This window comes from Lepidochelys kempii, chromosome 22 (assembly GCF_965140285.1).
Source record: "Lepidochelys kempii isolate rLepKem1 chromosome 22, rLepKem1.hap1, whole genome shotgun sequence".
Lineage (NCBI taxonomy): Eukaryota > Metazoa > Chordata > Testudines > Cheloniidae > Lepidochelys > Lepidochelys kempii.
The window spans coordinates 14,262,098-14,286,052 of NC_136401.1; the positions used below are offsets into that span (position 1 = coordinate 14,262,098).

The window sequence follows — 23,955 nt, forward strand, 5'->3', positions numbered from 1 at the left end:
GAAGTAGTGGGGTTTTTACCCACGAAAGCTTATGCCCAAATAAATCTGTTAGTCCCTAAGGTGCCACCGGACTCCTCGTTGTTTTTGTAATTACATACAGTGATATGATAGTAACTAAAAAATATCTGAACAGTGTAAACAGCAAGAAGAGAGAAAGAATATAGCGTACTAAAAGAAGGTATAAATCAGTGTAATTGAGAAAGGAAGGAAGGAAAAAATTAAGCTGAACATCAGAAAAAAAAACAACTTTCCAACAGTGAAAAGTAGGGAAGTTGTGGAAGCCTCATCACTTGGCATATTTATAACTTGACTCGAAAAAAATCACTAGTAAATGCACAACAGGGGACAAATCCTGCATTCAAAGGAAAATGGACTAATCACCCAATGCCATAGGTCTCTTCCACCTCGATATTAAGAATGTCTATGAATGTTCTGTAACACCTAGCACTCCAGTTTCAACAGCCTGTCAGTCACTACTGTCACCTAGTAATGGAAGAATCTTTAATGGTTAAGAGTTTGTGTCAGGTTTGGATAACTATTAGAGCTGCTTGGCCATCATCACTCAACACAGTCACACTGGTTTGCTTCACTGAACTATGTATGACCCCAAAATTCACCAGTGAAACTCAGCTAAATCCCTGTGTGATTTTTGAGTTTTAAAAGGAACGTCTTGCATGGCTCGATGCAAATAACCTAAAGTTCTCAAGATGGCAACGCTGGGCTGGAACCCTTGCAAGAACAAATGCTAGATTTCTGGTGCTTCAGATTCCAATTATGAGCAAAACATGTACAGCATTTGGGCACTTTTGTTTTCTGTCTCTGGAGCAAAAACTATTATCCAAATAATACTGAGAGGAAGGATGGCCTGGTGGAAAATGCGCTGACCCAGAACTCAGGAGACCCGGGTACAATTTTCTGGCTTTGCCACAGACTCACTCAGTGACCTTGGGCAAATCACTTAATCTGTCTGCCCTGCATCTGCAAAACATGGATAATACTTCCTTTCCTCCACCCTTTGTATGTCTTGCCAATTTAGGCTGCAAACTCTTCAAGGCAGGGACTGTCTCTTACTGTGTGTATAAAGCACCGAGCCAATGGGGCCCTGATCTCAGCGGGGGTCCTTAGGTGCTACTATGATATAAATAACAACAATGAACATTTTAGAACCTTACAAACATGTTTGCTTCAAAAGCATTGGGCCGTTTCCCTACTCAGTCGACAGGACACACATCCTCTCATAACAGCCACAACTCAGCAACATCTAGCCTCCCACAACTTTACTCCCACAATGCATGTCTGATCAAAGGCCACTGAGTGACTCCTCATTTCCTAATGGCTGGTAGCTGTAAGGAGAATCATCACAGTTTGGATGGAATACGCGGCCTCAGTGACCTCATCTCAAGCAGAGCGTACTTCCTGCAAATCTCTTTGTGCTTGATTTGAATTTTAAAGGGGCTGAAAAGCATCAGCATGGCAGCTCCAGTCTTCCACAGACCTCCTACAATGTCTCAGCCTTCAGCGCAAGTCTTTATTCACAGCGCTTGATGAGTCACCACCACCACCTACACCAGGGATGGATGAAACCTTGTGAACTATTTTTCCTGAGTTTTTAGGATTTGCAAACCGTCTTCTTGTCATTTAAACGGATGTATGTTTGTTTATGTGCTCCCCCAAAGGTGTTTCAATTAAAAGAACAAATCTAGTTAAGGGGCTGTCTATGCTCTGTATTAGGGATAGATAAGCCATCCAAAAAGCTAGACTGGCATAATTAGATGCCCTATATTGAGTATATTTTATTTTTTCATTGGCATTTTTCTTTCCCGAAGCCGCCCTCTCCCCCCTTATTTGTTTTTCACTCAACCAATTCTCTCCTCTATATTTCCACCAGGACCTTTTCCCCCTTTCTGCTTCTTTTCTTCCACTCTTTCTCTTAAACAGAATGAGAAGATAGTAGCCTTCAAGCTGAATTTTCCAAACTGAAATTAGGAAAAACAGGCCCCATTCTGTGCTTCCCTTGACACATAGGCAGAGCGGGTGTAGTGTGTTACCACCAAATCACAGTAGCAGTGAACTGAAAGTGCCCTGCAGAAGCTGAAAGGTCTTACAGCCCCAACGAATTTGCCTAGGCACTTGCAACACTGTCTAGGAAGAGTAAACCTCAGAGAGTTGAAAAAGCTGAGCATGGACGATAGCATACCTCTAGATCTGTCCAAAAGGAAGCCACTGGTAAAACAGAAGCTTAGAGCACAAGAGCATAATGTTTTAGGAGCAAAAGAAAAGCTATTCATGTATGGATGGCATTTCTCTCAGGCTACGCCTTACACTACACACCACTGGCGGCTGTGTATAGCATACATGTAGCTACACACTGCAAAATGAAAAGAACATTGCATCCACACTTTGGTGCATAGCTATGTGTGTCAGTGAAAGGCTCTGGCAGAGGGAGGCAACGGGGAAAGACTGTTCTCGCTGCAGGAGCCTTTCACTGTTGCTGGAGTCTTTCCCTTCGACAGCAAAGGGCTACAGCAGAGGAGAGGCCGCGGGACATTATGCTGCTAAAAACAGTAATGTTGACAGGGAAGCACAGCTTTCTGAGTAGAGAACCATGTAGGGTATGTACTCAGGTACATACCCACACCCGTCAGGTGTGTCTTTACTTGCCTAAGCTAACCTGAACCTCACCGTCTATCCGTATCAATACCCGTGCTAGGGGACCTACACGGGTATGTACGCTACACACTGCCAAAAGCAGGGTGCAGTTTACACACTCCTGTCTCTCTCCCCACCTCCTTCTCTGAAAGCTCACCCTACTGAGATTATGGTTGCTTTTTCATTGGATAATATTGTTACTATGATTTACTGATTTACAAATAAATTGGTTAGTCTCTAAGGTGCCACAAGTACTCCTTTTCTTTTTGCGAATACAGACTAACACGGCTGTTACTCTGAAACCTGATTTAGATCATGACTTTTGCAAACTTCGAAGTGTGAAGATTATTAACAGCTGATGCATCTAATAAAATAAGTAACAATTGTAATAATCATGACACTTTACCATTACACAGCATTTTCCACTTAAGGACAGGAAAGCACAGGCATGCAGTAGAGGAATCACTTTGCCTACAACTGAAAGGCTCTAGCCTAAACACAGCAGCTGTTTAATAGCCCATTGCTACACCACACAACAGTTTAGAACAGGAAGTGAAGAAGCAAAGAATCCTAAAACTTTTAGGTTGTCAGAATGTGATTACCCACACTGGATTTTGACTAGGACACAGTGATTCTTGCAGAAAGTGCCAAAAGCTCTTCAATTACCAGTATGATAATATCTGGCTTGATCCTGCAGGTTACTGAGCATTCTAGCCCCAATCTAGCAAAATATTAGCACACTGTGACCGAATGAATGCCTTTACCTACACTCTATTGTAATAATTGTGCAAAATAGGCCTTTTGAAGTATCATTTGAAAACCAATAACTTGCGGATCAATATCATCACGGTGAAATGTATGTAGCAACATTATGTGTATAGTTATGAATAGCCCTTTAAGATGTTGGTAGCACATATTCAAACCAATGTAACCTTGATTTGGCAGGACTGGTTAAGCAGGTCCATCTTAAACAAAGGGACTTGTGTTTTCCTCAGTTTACATGTAAGTAGTAAATAGGGTCCTTGAGACAAGAGGCAGACAATACAAATCTGCATTTCAGCATACACAGGGGAGAAGAAAGAGCACTCCCAGACTCTAGGTCACCTTCTTTATTGCTTAAATAAAATTTATCTTGAGGGGTGATCCTCAGAAAAATACACTTCACAGGGGGCTGGACTATAAAAGTGAGGGGCAAAAAATACCCCAGTCTACCAATCTCTCTCCCTTAAATCACACTTTCACCTAAAAAGACAAAGAAACCAGCCATTTGGACTTTGGGGACAGATCCTGACTTGAGAACTTGGTCAGCTATGTTGCTGGGAACATGTCGTAAGGATCGGACATTGAATCAAACTTAGTTTGTTAAGTCTTAGCTACTAGGAAGCACTTTATTTTTATTTCTCTGGTAGTCATTTCTGACTTTAATATCTTGCACTTGTACTCACTTCAAATCGGTCTCTTTGTGGTTAAGTAAACTTGTTTTATTGTTTAATCAAAACTAATCCAGTGTTGTGTTTAAACTGAACTGTTTGGGTAACTCCAGTTAAAACGCAAACTGTTGTATAGTGATCAATTAGAGAGGCAATAAACCTGTAATATCTGAACTGTCCAGGAGGGGGCTAGACAGTGAAGAACACAAATTTTGGGGAAAATTCAAAACTGGGAGCGTGTTGGGGTCCTCCTGCAAGTAGTACCAATGTAGCTGGAAGCCACAATGCGACTGGTGTGTTGCTGACTGGCTGTTCGGGTCAGAGGTGCTGGACTAGGGTTGTGGCTATACACAGACACTCAGGGTGTGATCTACATGCTGTTTGGCTGTTTGTGAGGGGCCCAGGTTGGGAGCTACAACAGCAAAGCATTGGGACACACCCCAGGTTGCAGGGCAGGTGGTGATGCAATCCCACAATGGTCTGGATTGCACCCTGGAATGTGACACATGTGAGCAGTTCTACTGATTTCCATGGCATTCTGCACATGCTCAGATGGAATCACTTGCTTAAGAGTTTTCTGGATTGGAGACAAAAGTCCTCAATGCACTACAGAACCAAGCGCCTGTGGCACATTTCATCTGTAGATCTCAAAGTGTTTTTTCAAGGAGGAGCAAGTATGATAAACCCCATTTTACAGATGAAGAAACTGAGGCAGAGTCAAACTGATCACACAGAAGCTCAGTGACGCAGCCAGGAATAAAATCCATGTCTCCTAACTTCCTGCCCTGTACTCAGTCTGTTGGACCATACTTCCACAAGTAGCCAGAATCTTGCTTCCACGTCTCATCTGAAAGGTGCTACCTAATCCAGCAGCACAGCACCTGAGCACCGGTTCAGCCCTAAGAGGGAAAACTGCCACCTACTGAATGTGACCTGTAGCTCACCTGACCGCCGTCACCTTTCCCTGCACTTCGTTGCTCTGCAGGGTGAAGGAGGAGCAAGGTCTCTCCAGCCATCCAGTGCCATCTTACTTAAGGTCTGGTGGAATAGATGCCCATAAAATTCCAACCCCTGTTCTAAGAAGCCTCCTTCACTTGACATTTCTGAGCAGATCAAAGGATTGTACATAGGGAAGTTGCTTTGCCATTTAATGAAGGCACACAAGGCAATCAGTGATCAGGATTCACTTAGCCCAAGTAATCTTCAGTCCAAGCACAGATCTGAAGGGAGAGATAAAGGAGTGTTGCAAGCAGAGCTTTTCAAAGCTCAGTACCATTGATTTGCAGGCGTCTGAGATCCATATCTATAGCCAGCTGAATAGTGGATTTTTTGGTTTGCTGGCAATGCCGAAAAAACAAAAAACCCATTGTTTTGGGTAGAACCCTTCAAAATCCGTAGCAAATTGAAAAGTTATATATAATCAAATTGAAGGACATTTCTGAAATGAAGAAATTTTGAACCAAAAATCAAAACAATTTGTTTGACATTTTTATAATTTGTTTTTAAGCAAACAATTTTGCAAATTCATGGATTGTATGGATATGACATGAATTCACAGGGCATTTTGATGTCACCAAACCTGCATTTTTGCTCCTTCCACCCCACCCCCCAAAAACTACATTTCAGCCAAAAAAAATGTCACCCAGCTCTATCTACATTCTCTGTGTGTGTTAGATTTCAACGAGCACCACCCTCAAAAAATCAAAGGAAGGAAAATACTGAATTTTTTAAACTGATTTTAGGTGAAAAATCGAGCCAACCAAAAAAGAACCCCCCCCACACACACAACCACACACATCAGTCTGACTTGGATCAGCAAGCGCTCAGGTCCTATGACCCTGCTACCGGGGTGGGTCAGAGCCTGAGCCACTGTGATTCGGGTCCAAGCCCTATCATTTTGCAGTGTGGACACAGCTTAAGCAACAGACCCAAGTCATAAGTGTATTTAGCAGTATGGATGCATTAGCATGGCTGTGAGAGCCAGGCTCACAATGCAGTGTGGACACTCAACCACAGACTTGGAAACACCAAGTCCACAAGCCCGGGTCCCACAGACCAGGGTTTACAATGCAGTGTAGACATACCCTTAAGGGTATGATCCAATGCCTGGCCCAGCTCTAATGCAAGTCTTTCCATGGACTTCAGTGGGTTTTGAATCTGGCCGTTAGCCGCTCTGTACATCTGTTTCCCCTTCTGTAATGATGCTTACCCACCATCGTAAAGGGTGTTGAGGTGAAGAGATGAAAATGGGCTATACAAGTGCTAAGCATTATCACTATTATTTCCCACTGCCACAAAGTACTGAGAAACTAGCACTAAACTTGTGGTTAAATCTGACCTTATTGTCATGGGTACATACTACATTTACAAGAAACAGGTCAGAAATATATCAGAAGATTTTTGGAAACATTTTATCAAGTACGTTCCTAATCGAAGGAAATGGGCAGCATTGCCCTTTAAAGACATAGATTCAATCAGCTGGAGTCAAAGGTATTTTGTGCATGTTCTGGTCACAAGGAGAGACATCTGACCTGCTCCAAGATACCTTACACCCTCTCTTCCTAAATCATCCTCAAGGCCAAGTTTCAAAAGTGTTGATTCCGAAGGTTAAATCACAGAATTTAAAAGCACTGAATTTAAAAACCCACATTTCTAAAGTTTAGCAGAGTCATGTTTGTAAATTGCATGTACACAGAACTTATTTGACCAGTCTTCAAGGGAGGGTTAGCATCATATTTTTTTTCTTTCAGATAAAGCATAGAAAAGGGGGAGATGCAGACAAAGGGGAGTTACTGGATATACAGCAAAGAAGAACACAGAAAGCATAATGTGCTAACTTTTAATGTGAAGGTCAAACACTACAGTGCATTATGTAACTTCACTTGAACTACTTAGCTAGGCTGCTTCTTAACCAAAAAAAAAAAGGGGGGGGGGGGGCAAAAAAATCATTTGATTAATTCACCTTTTATTCCCATATGCAATAGAATAAATTTTATTTCCACTGTATAGTATAGCCTTAAATCTCTAGAATATCTATATAGAATTGGAAATGATTAAGCATTGCATCACTACCCAATGTAATTGGAATGTAAATGAGGAGAATCCCAGATACATATACAGATAAATTCAACTCTCAGTGATAGTAGGGTACATCCAGATTTGCAGAATTTGTCTCCCCTGACTCTCTCTTGTTGCTCAATTATATCTAACTTCAAAGAGGTTGTATGAATAGATCTTTCAGTCACATATGGCTGATGGGCTGCTTAAGTACCATTCCCCATCTTACACAATGATGGCTGTGCATGAGACAAAATGAAAATCAAGGGACAAGGCAGCTATCATAAGCATGGCATGAATACAAAGAGATTCTGAAGTAAGTGTCCTTATAGTGAACACAACTGAAACTGCCTAAAGTTAATCCCCCTGCTCCCTGAGATCAAACAGCTACAGCTAATTTTAGTTTTGATATTCTAAAATTCTACCTAGTTCTCTAGCTCTTCCCCACCCCCACAACTGCAAAATAAACCTTTTTCTGCAGACTGGTAGGGGGCTGGAACATCGTTTGTTTCTTGCTCTCAAACACAGATGAGGTAAAGAGAATTACAGATTTATATTTTTAGGTCAACTCTTTGGCCCTCATTTTCACCTCAGGTTCCAGAAACATTCTAATCAATAATCTAGTAACCAGGGAATCAAAGGGAGTGGGGAAAGAAGGAAAACAAACCCAACACCTGTCTCTAGCATCCCATTTATGGGAAAGGGAAAAAGGGAGGGACGATCTAAACCCAACAGCTGATCCCTGTATGCCATTGGAAGAAGACTAGCATAGTTGCCACCTGTCTCTATTTTTGCATGTGAGAGCTTTTTTTAAAAAAAGCAACCAACCCAGGATGCTGCAAAGAGAGTCAGTAGGTGATGCTTCTCCCTCTCAGTGCATTTTGAATCAACAACTCTTTGGTGTCAGGGGAGCACTGTGCTGCTGAAGTTGCTGACTTTTCCATGGAATGTAAAACCAGGCTGCTGCAAGCTTAGTGTTATTAAGGATCTATGACATGATGCCATAATGACACTTTATGATGTTGCACTTCTACAGAATGCAAATAAATTCAGTGTGTCATGACATCATGATATTGTTTGGCATGGCGACATGAATTATAATATGAGGATGTTATGTGATAATATAATAGCCTATGAAATTGTGATGTTAGATATTGACTTGATGAGCATTCACTGTGACATGATAATAATGCAACATGGCATTGTGATACTGCATTACAACATGAACATACCACTTTATATTGTTGCATCTCAACAGTATGATTTTGCATTGTTACATGATGACCTTGCACCATAATGTTATAAAGCTGTGCTGTGATGTCATTACACTGTTTTCTGACATGATAGCATCAAGATGTTGTTGGGTTGTGATGTGATATGACAACCTTGCACAATGACACCAAGATATGGTGTTGTGCATGATGATGTGATACTACATTGTAATATGATCTCTTTATACAAATTTATGAAGTTGCATTGCCATATTTATGGCACTGCTATATTGTATCACATTGTGACAATGTTGTGTTGAGACATGATGGCATTTCATCACATTAGGGTGTAGAGCCCACAATACGGTGACCTGACATCACACTGTCTTGTTGGTACAATGTGACATCATAACATGACCTCAGAACGTGACGTTGAAATAAAATAGCATGATCCTGTGAAGCAGCGGGTTTGTCCTACAAGTGGGTGACAGTGAGTCCACTTCCTACCCGTCAAAAAAGGCTGCTGACAGCAGTCTGTCCCTTTCTACTCTTTCTACTGCAGAAAGAAATCAAGTGTCTTTCAAAAAATTGCTCCATGAGAAAATCTGCAGTAACCTTACTGATCTCATCTGTAACTGAAAACAGTGACTTTTAGGCAAATAGGGCTGAAAGTTGCACTAGCTTGCCACTTGCTTGATGGTATAGCTTCAAACGCTGCCAATCCAAAGCGGCAGTTCTTCCACAAGCAAGTGCAAACACCATTCCTATAACGGCTTTTGTTATGGAAGTTGCACACAAACGTACATATTAATATAACCTACGGGGGCCTGACAAACACCCAAGGACAAGGGAAATCTGTGTTTCAGCCTTGGATTTAGTCTCCTCTTGAGGCATGCACATAATTCCATTAACTACCACCACATATGCTTAGGAGAAAACAGGCCCTGAAAGGTTTCAGAGTAACAGCCGTGTTAGTCTGTATTCGCAAAAAGAAAAGGAGTACTTGTGGCACCTTAGAGACTAACCAATTTATTTGAGCATGAGCTTATGCTCAAATAAATTGGTTAGTCTCTAAGGTGCCACAAGTACTCCTTTTCTTTTTGCAGGCCCTGAAACATCATCCTTAACATACCTCTGTGCCCAGGAATTTCACATTTACAGTTGGATAAGTGAGGAAAGAGTGACAACCTAGAAAATCCCAAACATTTTTACAAAACTGTACACACTATAAGGGATCTCTTGCCCACCACTAAAATGCAATCTGGGGAAGAAAGTGATATTTTATACATATGTAATAAGGAGAAGTACAGAATAACTTGTCCTATTGGAACTATAAAGGGGGAAATGTGGTGATACAGAACAACCTAGAATTTGACCAGCATACTTAGGGCTGTTACACTATTCCTCTGAACGTGACAGAGAATCTGTAAAGAACACAAGCACTCGGGTCCTGAGTTAGGCCTTTCACAAGAAAGCCATCACCTACAATAGCATGGTGCCCCCTCATGCTGGGACATTGATTCAGTGCTAACTCAGAGGGAGAGTGACACCTACTGAAACACCAACATCACTTCTTTCAATACCTAGGACCCTAGGTAATCTCTTGAAGTCCCACATCCAGAGCTGACCCTACCCAACTCTACTGAGCTTTTGAAATCTGACAAGATTACAGCCCAATGTGCTGGCTGGTATTTCAGTCTTTATGCATATTATGATCTATTGAGTGTGTGTCAAGTGTAGTTACACTATTCATAGAAAACCAATGTGCAGTATTGTTCAGGTTAGCATGATGGGGTTCTGTATTACGAGATACACAGAATGTATAATACATGTCTTGCTTGTTTGGTGGTACTGCTAAACTATTATGCAACTCACCAGCCCAGCCCAATGACACATAACATAGTGCATCAGTGAAAGTTTTTTTCAAAAAGCAGAGAAAATCATGTAGGATTCTCAGATATTAATAAATTTGCCGGTTATATGTTCTATATCATATATATGCATATGCACATATATATTACACAAGCTATATCTGTGTTTGCACATAAACACAGGATTACAGAAATTAGAGATGGAAAAGACCTATATTAAGTCATCTCTGGCATTAGTCCATCCCTGGGTCCCATAGCAAAATGTTTTTCTGATGCTACATGTTCCAATGCTTTTCTCCATATAACAAATGACAAACAACAACAATAGAAACAAATTAAATAAAAATAACTTTGCCCTTCTCATGCACCTTCCATGTAAGGATCTTAAAACACTTTCCACACATTAATGAAGCAAGCCGTAATGGTGGTGGTGGGGGGGGGGGGTAATTTTATTCTTATTTTACACAAGGAGGAAAAGGATTTTTAAAAATAAGTTCCTCCAGCACACTGTGAACTAACGTCATGTACAATTTAAGTTTAAATTACAAAGTCATGTTGCAGTAAAAAGGGTGGAACCTTCCCCATTGGACAAAGTTCTGATTACTTTTTCTTTTTTGGTTTTGCATCTCCATCATCTACAATCTACTGTATATTTTACAGCAGGAGAGTGGCTTTGAATTTAAATTATATATATTCAACTTGGACACACAGACCCTTTCCTGGCCAAATTTCCACCGACAGAGCATTGTCTTTTACAGCAGAGCTATGAAACCCTGAAAATGAAGAATTTCCTCTAAGGCTGCTGGGGGGGACCGTTGACAAAACAGCAGCAATAGTAAGGGCCTCCGTACCTGCCATGGAGCTGCTTGTCCCTCGGGGCCCCCGACTCCAAAACACCATCGGGGGCACAACACGCCAGCAAAGCCCATCCCCAGGGAGCAGCTCTTTAAAGAACAACTTCAGCAGGAACCGTCGTATTGAACCAGGATTCAGGTCTCGTTCTCTACCTACCTCGAGCCAGGACAGGACCACTGCATCGCAGCCCTGATGCAGAGGTGGCCGGGCTGGGGAGAGAAACCTTTGCATTCGCCCGCCCCCGCCCCTGGTGGCTCCATTACAGCTGCAGTCTTAGCTCGGCACCCTGCAGCGCCTTCCCCCGAGCAGATGCCCCTGGCGAACGCCGCAGCGATAGAAAGCCTCGCACTGGAGGCAGGCACCAACTTATTGGGAGTGCATCTTTCCGCCCCCCCGGCGGCTCCCTGGCCCCAGGGATGCGCTGCGCAGGGCGCTGGAGGGGACGAAAGGAGGGTGCCTTTGCTAGGGTGCCCCCCCAACACCACACACACACCCCTTCCCGCTGCTTACCAGGCGAGCTTGAACCCTTTCATTAGCACAGTCACGACAACCCGGTGCCCGTCTCCCGGTCCGCCCGCGGCCGGCGCCAGAGGTCCCAGGACATATTGGAGCAGCCGGGGCAGCAGGCGGCCCCCCGGCCAGCGCAGCGCCCCATGCACGGCGCCCCTGCGGCAGGGCAGCGGCCGCGTCCCGCCCAGCCCCGCCGAGCCCCGGCTGCGCGCCCCGCTGAGCCAGGCTCCCGGCGCCGGCGGCCGAGGGTCTCTGCTGAGCATGTGCGGCGCCGGCAGGGCAGCGGGCTGGAAAACGTGCCCTGGCACCGCCGCCTGCCCGGCAGCCCCCGGAGGGCGGGGGGAGGCGGCCCCGTCTGGGCACCTAATGCCCGCGGCAGCCGGGCCCAAGCACCGTGCCCCGCCGCCCCCGAAAAGCCCCAGCCGGCTGCTTGTCCGCGGAGCGGGGCGGGGGCGCCCAGCCGAGCCGGGGCCGCCCGGGTTCCAGCGGCTCCGCGCAGCCCCGCCGGGGAGAAGCCCAGCCCTTGGGGGTGGGAAAGCCACTAAGGCAGCCCTATGGCCCCGTTCTCCTTCATGCACCCCCCTAGCGCTGGAGATGGTGGGGCCCGAGCCGCAGACAACTCCCCCCCCCCCCACACACACACACACAGAAGCGCCTTTCAGCAAAAGTTCAAGGATGTTCAGCTCCAGGATTTTGATTTAGCCCACGATGCAGGGAAAAGCCAGTCAGGGAAATTCGGATTCAGGGAGTCTCCACGCCACCTCGGAGTGCTGCGACCCGAGGGGGGGGGGGGGGTTGGTTCAGCGCCATCTCCACCGAGCACTTTACCCTCCACAATTCTCCCCCCAGGAGTCAGCTGGCCCGCCACTGCAATGGAGCCGCCTCGGGGAGCGGGGCTGGCAACTGTTTTAAAGCACAGACGCAACACTACAACAACAGCGAGTGAAAGGAGAGCGTGTGCCTCACTAAAACCGAAGGGGAAATTTTCAGGCAGGCAGGAAGTCATGACCGGAGACAGGACTGGAGTTAGCACCACAATGTTATGAAAGGCAAGATCCTTAACACTAACAAAAAGAATTGCATCTGATGAAGTGAGCTGTAGCTCAGGAAAGCTTATGCTCTAATAAATTGGTTAGTCTCTAAGGTGCCACAAGTACTCCTTTTCTTTTTTGTGAATACAGACTAACACGACTGTTACTCTGAAAAAAGAATGCCGGGTTCCTTCTTCCCTTCCACTCATCCTACTCTGACCTCCATCAGCCAGGACTTGGGCTCTACATCCCACCAATAGGTCAGCACTTCCTGCCACACTGCTCTCCCTACCACCAGGCTTGTGTCCAGGCTTATGCCCTTGACTCAAAGGAAAGATTGCTAACTACTGAATCACCATCAGCAGTTCCTGCGATACCCTGAAGCCAGGTCTACACCTAAAAGTTAGACTGCCCAACCCTAGCTCCATTGCTTAGGGCTGTGAAAAATTTCACACCCTGTGCCATGTGGTTAGGTCAACCTAACTCAAACCATAGTTGCAGCGAAGTCCATGGAAGAATTCTTCTGAAATTTGTCAATCTAGCTACCACCTTTCAGAGAGGCTGTCCATCCTGATTGGGAGATTCTCTCCCAGCCGCAGCATAAACAGATCCATGGAGACACTAGCCTAGCCATGGTAGCCCGCATATTTGTGACTTCTGTGCTTGCAACTCATATCTAGGAAGGAAGCCACACATCCTGAAAACTTGTGGAAAACACAAGCACCCAACTACTTAGCAACACAAGTTTTACCTGTGGAAACCTCACGGTAGTATTCCTCTTGCTCCCCACTGAAAAAGGCCGGTTCAAGGTCTCAGTGCTGATGTTCAAAGCCCTCCATGGAAGAAGTGTCCCTAACTACCTTAGAGAACATTAGCGAAATGTTACTGGAAGAGAACAATGATTGAACTAATTTGATATCCTTTATGGGGAAGTGGCTAGAATTGGAAGCCTTAATCTCCTTTAAATTAAGGGAAGACTAAACCTCAGAATTTCATATCTGTTCAGCTGAGCACGAAGAAATTGGGCATCTTACCCAAACCTTTTCTCAACTGTCCTTTTGGGTCTAACAAAATCATGAGAACAAGAAGTTCCTCATTTCAAATCAGGCTTAGAGTCTCTCTTGCATGGTTTTGGTCATTTCATGCCCAGACAGAAGCCATAGGTAGGAGGAAATGAATAACGATTGCCAGGAAACAATTTCAAACCACAAAAAAAGGTTGCTTGAAGCAGAGGGGAAAGGTCAGTTCAGTACTAACTTTGCGGATATCTGTGACAGAAGATTCGCTCTCTCTGAATCATCTGTCATATCAACCAATGCCGAAACATTTTGGTACCTGCTTTTGATTAAAGCAACTAATACAGGGCCTGATACTGTACAATGCTGAGCAGCCTAACCTCCCATTGACTTTAGTGGGAGCTATGGGGACACAACACCCTGTAGGGTCAGATCCAATTCTGAGCAAGGATGGACCTGTAATCCCTTTAATTCAAATATCCCCAAACTTTGAAGGAGTTTGGTTCTGGAATGAATCTCATGGATAGCAAACAGCTTCATTAATTGAGTATTATGGTTTTTCAAAGCGTACTTCCTCATATCACTGCAAACAATAAAGAGTGAAAAGGAAGAGTATCATCGGATGCATAAAGATGAAGTGAGCTGTAGCTCACGAAAGCTTATGCTCAAATAAATTGGTTAGTCTCTAAGGTGCCACAAGTACTCCTTTTCTTTTTGTGAATACAGACTAACACAGCTGCTACTCTGAAACCAGTAAAGAGTGAGGAAATTATCATTCCCACCCTGCACAACCTCAGATCCAACAACCCCTCTCCCCCTGCTCATTAGGCTCACAGCTTGAGCGCATCTCAGTTTCTAAACTGCTTCACTCTCCCTGGGATGCTTTGAACCTGTGGCCTGCAAGTAGTTATGGAGAGAGGCAAACTGCAGTGGTGTAAAATGGGTCAGGAGACCTGCAAGTCTGATGAATCTGGGCCAGACCACTGCTGCAGAGTCTCAAGTTTGGAAATCATAGCTCAGGCAGGGGGAGATTGAGCAAGCAGCCATGTGCTCTTTTATAAGAACACGTTGGAGGTCAGGAAATTATCAGGAGCGAGAAAGGCTGAGGGGGAAGTATAAGCACCAAACTCTGGCAGAACTGACTGCCCCTCAGTGAGAATTCAGCTGGGATTTGCATTCTAGCATCCTTGAAGGGAGCCTGGGTGAGGGGGCTGCAGATGGCCAATCAGCTGCGGTGGATCATGATCAGGTGATCCCTGCTGTCACTGTTAGTTACAGTCTCAGCTTCCACCGCCTTGCCCATCCATGTCAGCTAATGCAGAAAGGGTGAGTCCTCTCCTCTCTGCTCCCCCTGTGCCCAGGCACACACCAGACGAAAGGAAGTGGTATTAAATATTGAACCTGGCAACATAAAAGTGTGGACTAGGGACAGCAATTGCAACGGCCTCCATGGAGATAGGAACCAGGAGACTCCAAATACTCAGTACATTTAATGCAAGGTGGAGTCCAATGAGATTATCCACCTACTGTACCCTGAACATCTGCCCCATGAAACGAGCAAATGGGAATGAAGGATAGTTTTGTGATTTAGATGCAGGACTGGAACCCAGGATATCTGGATTCAGTTCCTGGCTCTGCCACAGACTTCCTGTGTGACACTGTGCAAATCACTTAATCTCTATGTGCCTCAGTTCCCCATCTGCAACACAGAGATCCGTACTTCCCCCTCCCTCACTCGGTACTGTGAGGATAAATTCACTGATGAGAGCTTCTGGTCCAATGGAAATCCCATGAATGCAATCTCTCCCATGGAATTTTGGTGCTTTTCCTCCCAACCAAAATCGGGAACTGAAGCCACACACGAATGTTAAAAAAAAAAAAAAAAGGCAGCAAAAACCCTGCATAACTTTTCCAAACCTTAGAAAGGCTTGCAAGTTCTGACTGGTAGAAGCCACTCAGAGAAATCTGGATGCTTTTCCGAACCCTCATGTACAAACAACCAAGTCCTCCTCAGTCTGCAAAACGAGGCTGGAGTGCTTGCAAGTACAGAGGACCTAATTCATTCTTGCGAAGCAATTGCAAAATGCGACCTTTCAGATTGGGTAGTGATTTACATTCATTTTGCACAGGTGTAAATGTCTGTAACAAAGTGAGAGGCAAAGATGAAATAGGCCCAGCATCTCTTCAACATTGCACTTATGGTTAGGTTCCAAGACATAAACCTCTCCTTGCAGCTTCTCAGCACTTACCCTTCCAATCCTGGATGGAAGTCATCAGTGCAGAAGTCACCACGGAAATTAAAATCCCTTTGAAAATAACTTTACTTTCTATTACGGTTGGATCTGCTTCGATAAAATAATAAATTTTTAACAAATATATTTTAACTGCATTTTTTCCACTCCTTGGTTCAATTCAAAGTTTAGGTTCAATTCAAATCCTTGACACACACTGTATTAGTCAGCCCCCTACAATCCCAGTCTGAGCAGCTGCTGGCTAATAAAAGGCAAGGAAATAAACAATCTCTAATCCACCGCACTGAGATACAGTAAATGGGCATCTTTTCTGGCGTCATTCATCATTCTAATTACAGTGCATAACAGAGGAAAACACATCTCCTGCCAGATGGAACAAGTGTATCAGGTGTTTAATTAACTCCTCCTCCCCGAGCTTCTTCCAGGATATTCCCACTGAATATTTGCAGCACAGAGCATGAGAACTCTGCAGTTTCAGGGACAAAAAGGCAGCTCTCAGGCTTGGGCTCTCTGTTATCACTGGTCTCTTTTAGCTGGGATTTGATTCCATCCCCACCCACTGTGTCCTGGCTGGGCATCCTCATCTTACAGTGGGGCTGGTTTTCTTTGCTCTCTGCTGGATAAACTATTTTTCCCCCTTGCTCTCATTCAGAAGCAGGGACAGATTAAGAACGGATGCCACTTACAGCATGACAAAACCCGTTGTACTGAACAAAATGCTAAGAAGTCCTTCTTTGAGAGGGTTACTGGCCTAGTGAATATGGGGGAAGACATTATATATCTTGATTTTAATTAGGCTTTTGACACAGTCCCACATGACATTCTCATAAGCAAATGAGGGGAATGTGGTCTAGATGAAATTACTCTAAGTGCACAACTGGTTGAAAGACTGTATTCAAAGAGTAGCTATCAATGGTTCACAGTCAAACTTGGAGGGCGTATCTAGTGGGGTCCCATAGGGGTCAGTCCTGGGTCTGGAACGGTTCAATATTTTCTTTAATGATTGGATAAAGGAGTGGAGAGTACGCTTACAAAATCAGCAGATGACAGCAAGCTGTGAGGGGTTGCAAGCACTTGGAGGACAGGCTTAGAATTCAAAACGACCTTGACAAATTGGAGAAATGGTCTGAAATCAACAAGATGAAGTGCAATAAAGAGCATTGCAAAGTACTTCACTTAGGAAGGAAAAATCAAATGCACAACTTCAAAACGGAGAATAACTGGCTTGGTGTTAGTACTGCTGAAAATGATCGGGAGGTTATAGTGAATCACAAATTGAATATGAGTCAATAATGTGATGCAGTTGCAAAAAAAGTTAATATAATTCTAGTGTTTATTAGCAGGAGTGTCATATGTAAGGCATGGTAGGTAACTGTCACACTGATGAGGCCTTTGCTGGAGTACTGTGTCCAATTCTGGGCACCACTGTTTAAGAAAGATGTGGATAAACTGGAGGGAGTCCAGAAGAGAGCAACAAAAATGATAAAAGGTTTAGAAAACCTGACCTGTGAGGAAAGGTTCAAAAAATTGGGCATGTTTAATCCTGAGAAAGAAAGACTGGCGGAGGGAGGGGGGCTGATAAAAGTTTTCAGATATGTTAAGAGCTGCTATAAACAGGACAGTGATCAACTGTTCTCCAGGTCCACTTAAGGTAGGACAAGTAGTAATGGGCAATTACTGCAGCAATGGAGATTTAGGTTAGATATTAGGAAAATGTTTCTAACGAACTGTAAGGGTAGTTCAGCTCTGGAATAGGCTACCAAGGGAGGTTATGGAATCCCCATCAGTGAAGGTTTTTAAGAATTGGTTGAACAAACACCTGTCAGGGATCGTCGAGGTTGACTTGGTCCTGCCTCAGCGCAGGGGGCTGGACTAGATGATCTCTCAAGGTTTAGCCCTACGTTTCTATGATTCTACAAACGTCGTGAGGTCACCATAAGCCACCATCATAGAATCATAGAAAGATAGGGCTAGAAGGGATCTCCAGGGGTCATCTAGTCCAGCCGCCTGCATTGAGGTAGGACCAAAGAGACCTAGAGTCTCCTAAAGCATCCCTGACAGGTATTTGTCAAACCTCGTCTTCAAAAAACCTCCAATCATGTCACAAGGCAATAGCATCACACGGTGAAACAATCACCGGGTGCTAATGTGTGCTCCAGCCCAAAACAATTCTCAGGAGACTCCAGTGAGAATCCCACAAGCTTCAAAATCGGGATGCATGGCATTAACCTTGGCCCAGGAGCACTGGCCAAAACACGGAGGCTCCAAATCTATGAGGATATGAACCAGTGAATTTAGGGTTGCTTTGTGGTACATCAGGGGAATATCAATTCTTGAGACACCAAAAGCAGCAAAGAGGAGACAAAAGCACAAATACAATGGAAAGTAACAGTGGTAGACATTAATATCTTGTTGTTACATCCCATTGGCGATCTCAGTGTTTAGGAAAGGACAATAACCTAGCCTTTTTCCCAGCAATTCTCTGTTCTCCCAGATCTAAGCAGACGGACTCTACTCTAGAGGAATTCAAAGGTACAGCTACACTGCATTTTAAAACCCACAGCACTCAGAGCCCAGGTCTATGACATGGGCTCATGCTACAGTACTATAAACAGCAATATAGATGCCCCCAAGCCTGGGCTTCAAAGTCCAACCTCCATCCTGAGCCACAATGTCTACATTGCTGGTTTTAGCACCGGAGCATGAACCCAAGTCTGTAGACTCAGGGTCTGAGACTTGCTGCCGCAGGTTGTAAAACACAGTGTAAATGTAGCCATAGGGGCTGAGAGAATGTAAGTATCAGCACTCTGAAGGCTTCAAACAAGGCATAATATGGGACAGAGAGCTAAACCAGGGGATACAAGGACATATACTAGATCACAAAGCTTAACATTACCTGAGCTTTAGTACTTTAATATAAACAGCATTGGAACAAGCTCTGATGTTAATTACACCAATGTAAGTCCAGAGTATCTGCACCCAAGTTTGTACTGGTTAAACAAAACCCCACCACCATGCATAAGTTGTTTCTGTTCTGCAGGGTTTGAAACCGAGCTGTTTTTCACTTTTTATAAACGTTCACAAAAATGTTACCAGGTTTTCAGTAAATAAAAAACAACCCCAATAAGCATTACAATAGTGGTTTCAATAATGTTTTTGATAAAAATGTCACACACACAACTTTTTTTCCACAATTCTTACAGTTGTTTTTGAAAAAAGGCCATTTTTTCAATTAAGCAAGTTTTCATTCAAAAATTTCTGACCAGCTGCAGTTGTGGTCAGTAGGGCTACTCCACATTTACACCAGTGTCACTCAATTCAGGGATTGGCCCACAGTCCCTAGCCTCCAGCATTGTTGATGGCAATTATTTTTCAGATAATAGAGATAGACAATATTACTTCTGTGTAAGCTGGAGGTAAATGAGAGTGAGGGATGACAGACAACCGTGAAGGAAATACAGTAATACGGGCAATCTTACACGTATATAGCATCTTCCGTCCAGAAGAACATCACAGAATTTACGAACATTCTACAAACACAGGAACTGCAGTGAAATGCAGCCACCTCTGGGATAAAACACTGTAGCTGTTCAACAGCACAAAACAACACTTCACAGCCATTTAAAGAAAGGTAGTGAAGAATACTAAAATTCATCTGAAAGAGGGAACTTAGTCAAGGGAAATATTTATTCAGTTGGAAATTTGGTAAAGGCAAAGGAGTTACACCCTTCCTCTTAGGAAACGCATCATGGGTTCCTCAACAACTATCAATGCTCAGGGCCTCAGATATACATCTCATTAAGCATAATATTTCCAGCAACACAGCACACCCTAGCACAGTGCTTGGGTATCTGGTTCAATACTACTTCAAAGGGAAGACGTTCAGCTTCATAATCACCAATATCACTTCCTGCAGCACCTGGTCTTTCCCATCTAAACTATGACACATCCCAATCATGCTTAGCTTCCAGGAGCTGCTGAGATCACATCACAATATAGGGTTGCCAACTTTCTAATTCCACAAAACCAACACCCCTGCCCTGCCCCTTCTCCAAGGCCCCACCTGCCGCTCGCTCCATCCCCCCTCCCTCAGTTGCTCGCTCTCCCACACCCTCACTCATTTTCACTGGGCTGGGGCAAGGGGTGAGGGCTCGGGAGGGGAGTGAGAGCTCTGGGGTGCAGGAGGAGACTGTGGGGAGGGTGAGGGCAGTGCACGGAGCCTCCCTGGACGTCCATGCACCTCAGGGCCACAGTGACCTGGCAGCTGCTTCCGGGAGCTGCAGAGAGCCAGGGTCCCTTTTTGACAGGGCATTCCACTCGAAAACCAGGTGCCTGGCAACCCTAAGCACAAAGCGATAGGGCTGCAGATATTATACAGATATGGTCACCATATTTCATTCCTACTCTACTGTCTAATCAAGTCACAACAGTGGCAGACCCATGCCTTAACACAGCTGCTGCTGTGGGCATTGGCACTGAGATACTAACAGTGCCATGCCCAGATGTGTATGCAAATCCCCCTCTCTGAACATTGCTGACACAGTTCATGGCACACACTTCCGGGCCCATTTCTCCCCCCACAAATCCGCCCTGGTCTATTCGGCTGCATTCCTATAGTCTGACGCCACTGTCCAATCTTTCCAACCCTTGGGAAAGCTGAACTTACAGACTGGCATGAGCAAAGACTGCAAGCAGTGTTCCCGGGGGAGGGGGGGGGGGATGCAGGAACCTTGTACAAATGAGCAAGTGCATCTAAAACCTCCGCTCACTTCCCTTCCCCATCTCCTTGTAACAATAAATTGCTGAGAGCCATTTCTGATCTGCAATTCAGTTTCCCGAGCCTAGGAATTCAACCTCTAAGGCACACTCCGGAGCAGCATTTCTCAAATGCAGCCACCGTGGCTGCTTGCAGCCACCAGGGGCGTTTCTTTTTCCGGGTGGTGGTTGGGGGGATGGGGACAAAGCAGCAGCCCCTCCCCTGGGGCTGCAAGGAGAGGTTGGGCCCTGCACTTTCCTGAGCCACAAACGCCGGAGGAGCAGACAACCAGTGTGAGTTTCCCACCTTTCCAGGGGCGCTGGGGCTCAGGCTTCTGGCCTGGGGTGGCAGGCTCTGGCCCTGAGCTCTGACCATGGGGCTTTGAGCTCGGGGCTTTGGCTTTCGGGCTCTGGCCACTGGGCTTGGGGCTCACACACACCCTTATTGCTCCTGGTCCCCACTACTGCCCCCAGCCCCTCACCCATCCACTCCATCACTTCTGGCCTCCATTGCCTCCCTATCTACCTCCACATCCAAGGCTTAATTTGTGTCTTGGCTTGCCCGGGCTGAGTAAGTCTGCTGTGAAAAGTTGTATTTGTGTGTTTGTTAAGATTGCTTTTCACTGCTTCCCCGCTAGCTAGTGAGTCTGCTACTGTGAAAACTGATATTAAGAATCATACAAATATCACTTTTCACAGAAGCAAACTTACTTGCTAGCAAATCTAAAAAAAACCCCACAACCGAAAAAGCAAAAGAAACAACAACGAAAAGACAAGAACATGCACAGCATCTTATGTGTGTTTCTATTCTGTTTAGGTCCAATAAAGAAGAGGAGACAACTGTACGTTGTTGTTGTTGTTGTTGTTATTATTATTATTATTGAGTCTGCAAAAAAAAAAAAAACAACCCAAAACCAAAAACCCTACGTAAATAAATTCCTGTGATTTGGACATGGATATGTGCATATTTATTTCTTTTTCCTAAAGTTAATTAACTATTTTAGGAAAAATTGTCAGAGCGGCGACCAGTTAGTGGCTGCTCTCTGAGGCCACCAAAAACATTGTTGTGAGAACCCCTGCTAGCATCTCTCTTGATATACTACCGCCAAGCTGCCTTATCCAGCCTCCAAGCTGTCCCAGCTAATCTCTGCCCTTTCTGTGAGGGGCAAAGGCAACAAAGGGCAAGAGACCAAGAATTGCTTAGCTCTTCCCTCCCCCTCAAAAATCCCCATAATGGACGACAGCATAAACTCTTTAAAGCAGGAAGACGTTACATCAGACCTCAAAGGAAAGTAGCACATAAAGGTTAAAGGTGTAAAGCTTGGAAAGGAACTTATTTGTGAGACTTGGCTCCTGTCCCTAACGTCCCCTGGCGCTAAGGCAGCCCCCAGAGCATCAGGGTGGGGAAGGGAGAAAGTAAAAGGATGAGTGAAAAAAGGAAGAAGTTGCCAAGCGATGCCACTTACACACAAGGAGGCCGGCAGCATTTCCATCCTACCTTTCCTGTCACCATATCAGACGCCTCCATGTTTTCTGCTTGGCCTATCAGTAAACAAGACCATCCAGGGAAGGGGGGAGGGGGGAGAAAGGGAAAGTCAAAGATGAGGAGGAAGAGATGAACAATTTGACAGGCAGATGAGAATAAAAAGAAAGTTAGTCAAGAACAAGCCCCAGGCCTACCCAGCTGCCCCCAGACAAGAGGATAAGGAGAAAGCCACCCCAGAGGCTAACTCCTCTGCTCCTGTAAGCTCCCCTGACAAGATTCTGATTTAGACTCTTGGCTGGAGTCGGGCAAGCTGTTTCAGCAGGAGATGTGATTCATTTGCCCGCTACCCCCATGCCATCCAAAGGTCAAGCATGCTGCTGAGGAAGAGAGCAGCCTCCCATCTTCCTCTGCATTCTGAGCTTCTTCAGGGAGCACATAAGCAAATTGCCTTCCTCCTGGACAAGACAACATGCTGCTTCCCCTCTCTCATTCTATGGGAAGGGAAAGCAACATCAGGAATGTCCCATTGGGTACCAGAGAAATGTGGAGGGAGGAGAAAAGCAGAAGGATGCTGGACAGTACACGGGTACAGGAGTGGGATCTAATGGGTGCTAACTAAGAGGAATGCAGGGAGGAAGGAGGCAGCTTTAATGGTAAGAAGGCAGGGGGGAAAGCAAGACAGGTGCAGCGGAGATAGACGTAGGTGTAGGAATAAACCTGAGATGTTCTTAAAGAGAGATCGGGTGTAGGAAGAAAGTGTGATCATCCACACTCCACTGAAAACACTCACCTCACAATGATACTCAGAAAATTTTGGGGCCTAAACTGGGAACTCTTTGGTTCATATACATGGCTCTGACACTGAAAAATCATTCTGTAAGGTAAATTTGGCACAACAGCTCGAGTGTTGAAAGGCAGCTGTATCTGCAGAGGCCCCTGCCTTTCTGAGACAGGCCATCTGATTGGAGGAGCAGGATGACTTCATACAGCCCCATTCATCATTCGAGGTTTCCTGCCCAGCAGGGACAGCTTCTCCGTTCACAGTTACTGCAGTTTTCCTTTTTGGCCTACTTTACTACAGTAAATCAATCTGGATTGTATTAGCTGACCAGCCCAGGAAGGGATGCATTCAACTGGCTGGATTCTGTGGCCTGCATCGTGCAGGAGGTCAGACTAGATGATCATAATGGTCCCTTCTGATCTTAATATCTATGAATCTATGAATGCACTAACCCTGGTAAACCAGGCAAACACTAGCAATCCTAGCAGGGGGTTAGGGAAAAGTGCTGCAGAATCAGGCCAATTTAAGTTGCCAAGGGCTAGAAACATCACTGTCTGAAGGTGTTCTCACTCTCTCGCGCTCTCTCACACACACATAGATAATACAGCACACAATGTACACACATACACAGAGCACCACTGTATAGTACATCCAGACTACGGGACACTGGTAAACCTACAATGCCCTCACACAAACACCACTGCACAGTACACACAGACTATAGGACACTGATATACAATCTACAGAACACACATACCATCATGCAGTATATACACACACAACCAGGCACTAAAATATATCAGAGAGTCTGAGTACACCCACATGCTGGGTTCACCAATATGCAGCATGAATCCACCCACACACCATATACACAGTTGTCAGTGCCTGGGGGCCTGCAGACAGATACTGATATTTAGATACCAACCCATAACCACATAATGCCATCAATGGGCAGGATACACACACGCAACATTCAGAAACGTCATTGCACCCCTGTCTGGTGCACAAGAAAGTACACGCATCTGTGTATAGTACTGTGCTCATGCACCTC

The 23,955-nt window shown here is 44.9% G+C and overlaps 1 protein-coding gene across 10 annotated transcripts in view; it reads right to left on the minus strand.

Annotated features, from left to right (window-relative positions):
* GRAMD1B (GRAM domain containing 1B) overlaps positions 1–23,955 on the minus strand; it is a 333,312-nt gene that overhangs the window by 116,402 nt on the left and 192,955 nt on the right. The window contains exon 1 of one of the 10 annotated variants that reach the window (XM_073321025.2): positions 11,584–11,742. The exons of the other annotated variants lie outside the window; for them this stretch is intronic. Within the exon in view, the coding sequence (XP_073177126.1) occupies positions 11,584–11,606 (23 nt within the window). The 5' untranslated portion in view covers positions 11,607–11,742. Of the gene's footprint in view, positions 1–11,583; positions 11,743–23,955 lie in introns of those variants that run through there. 10 annotated transcript variants of the gene reach the window in all.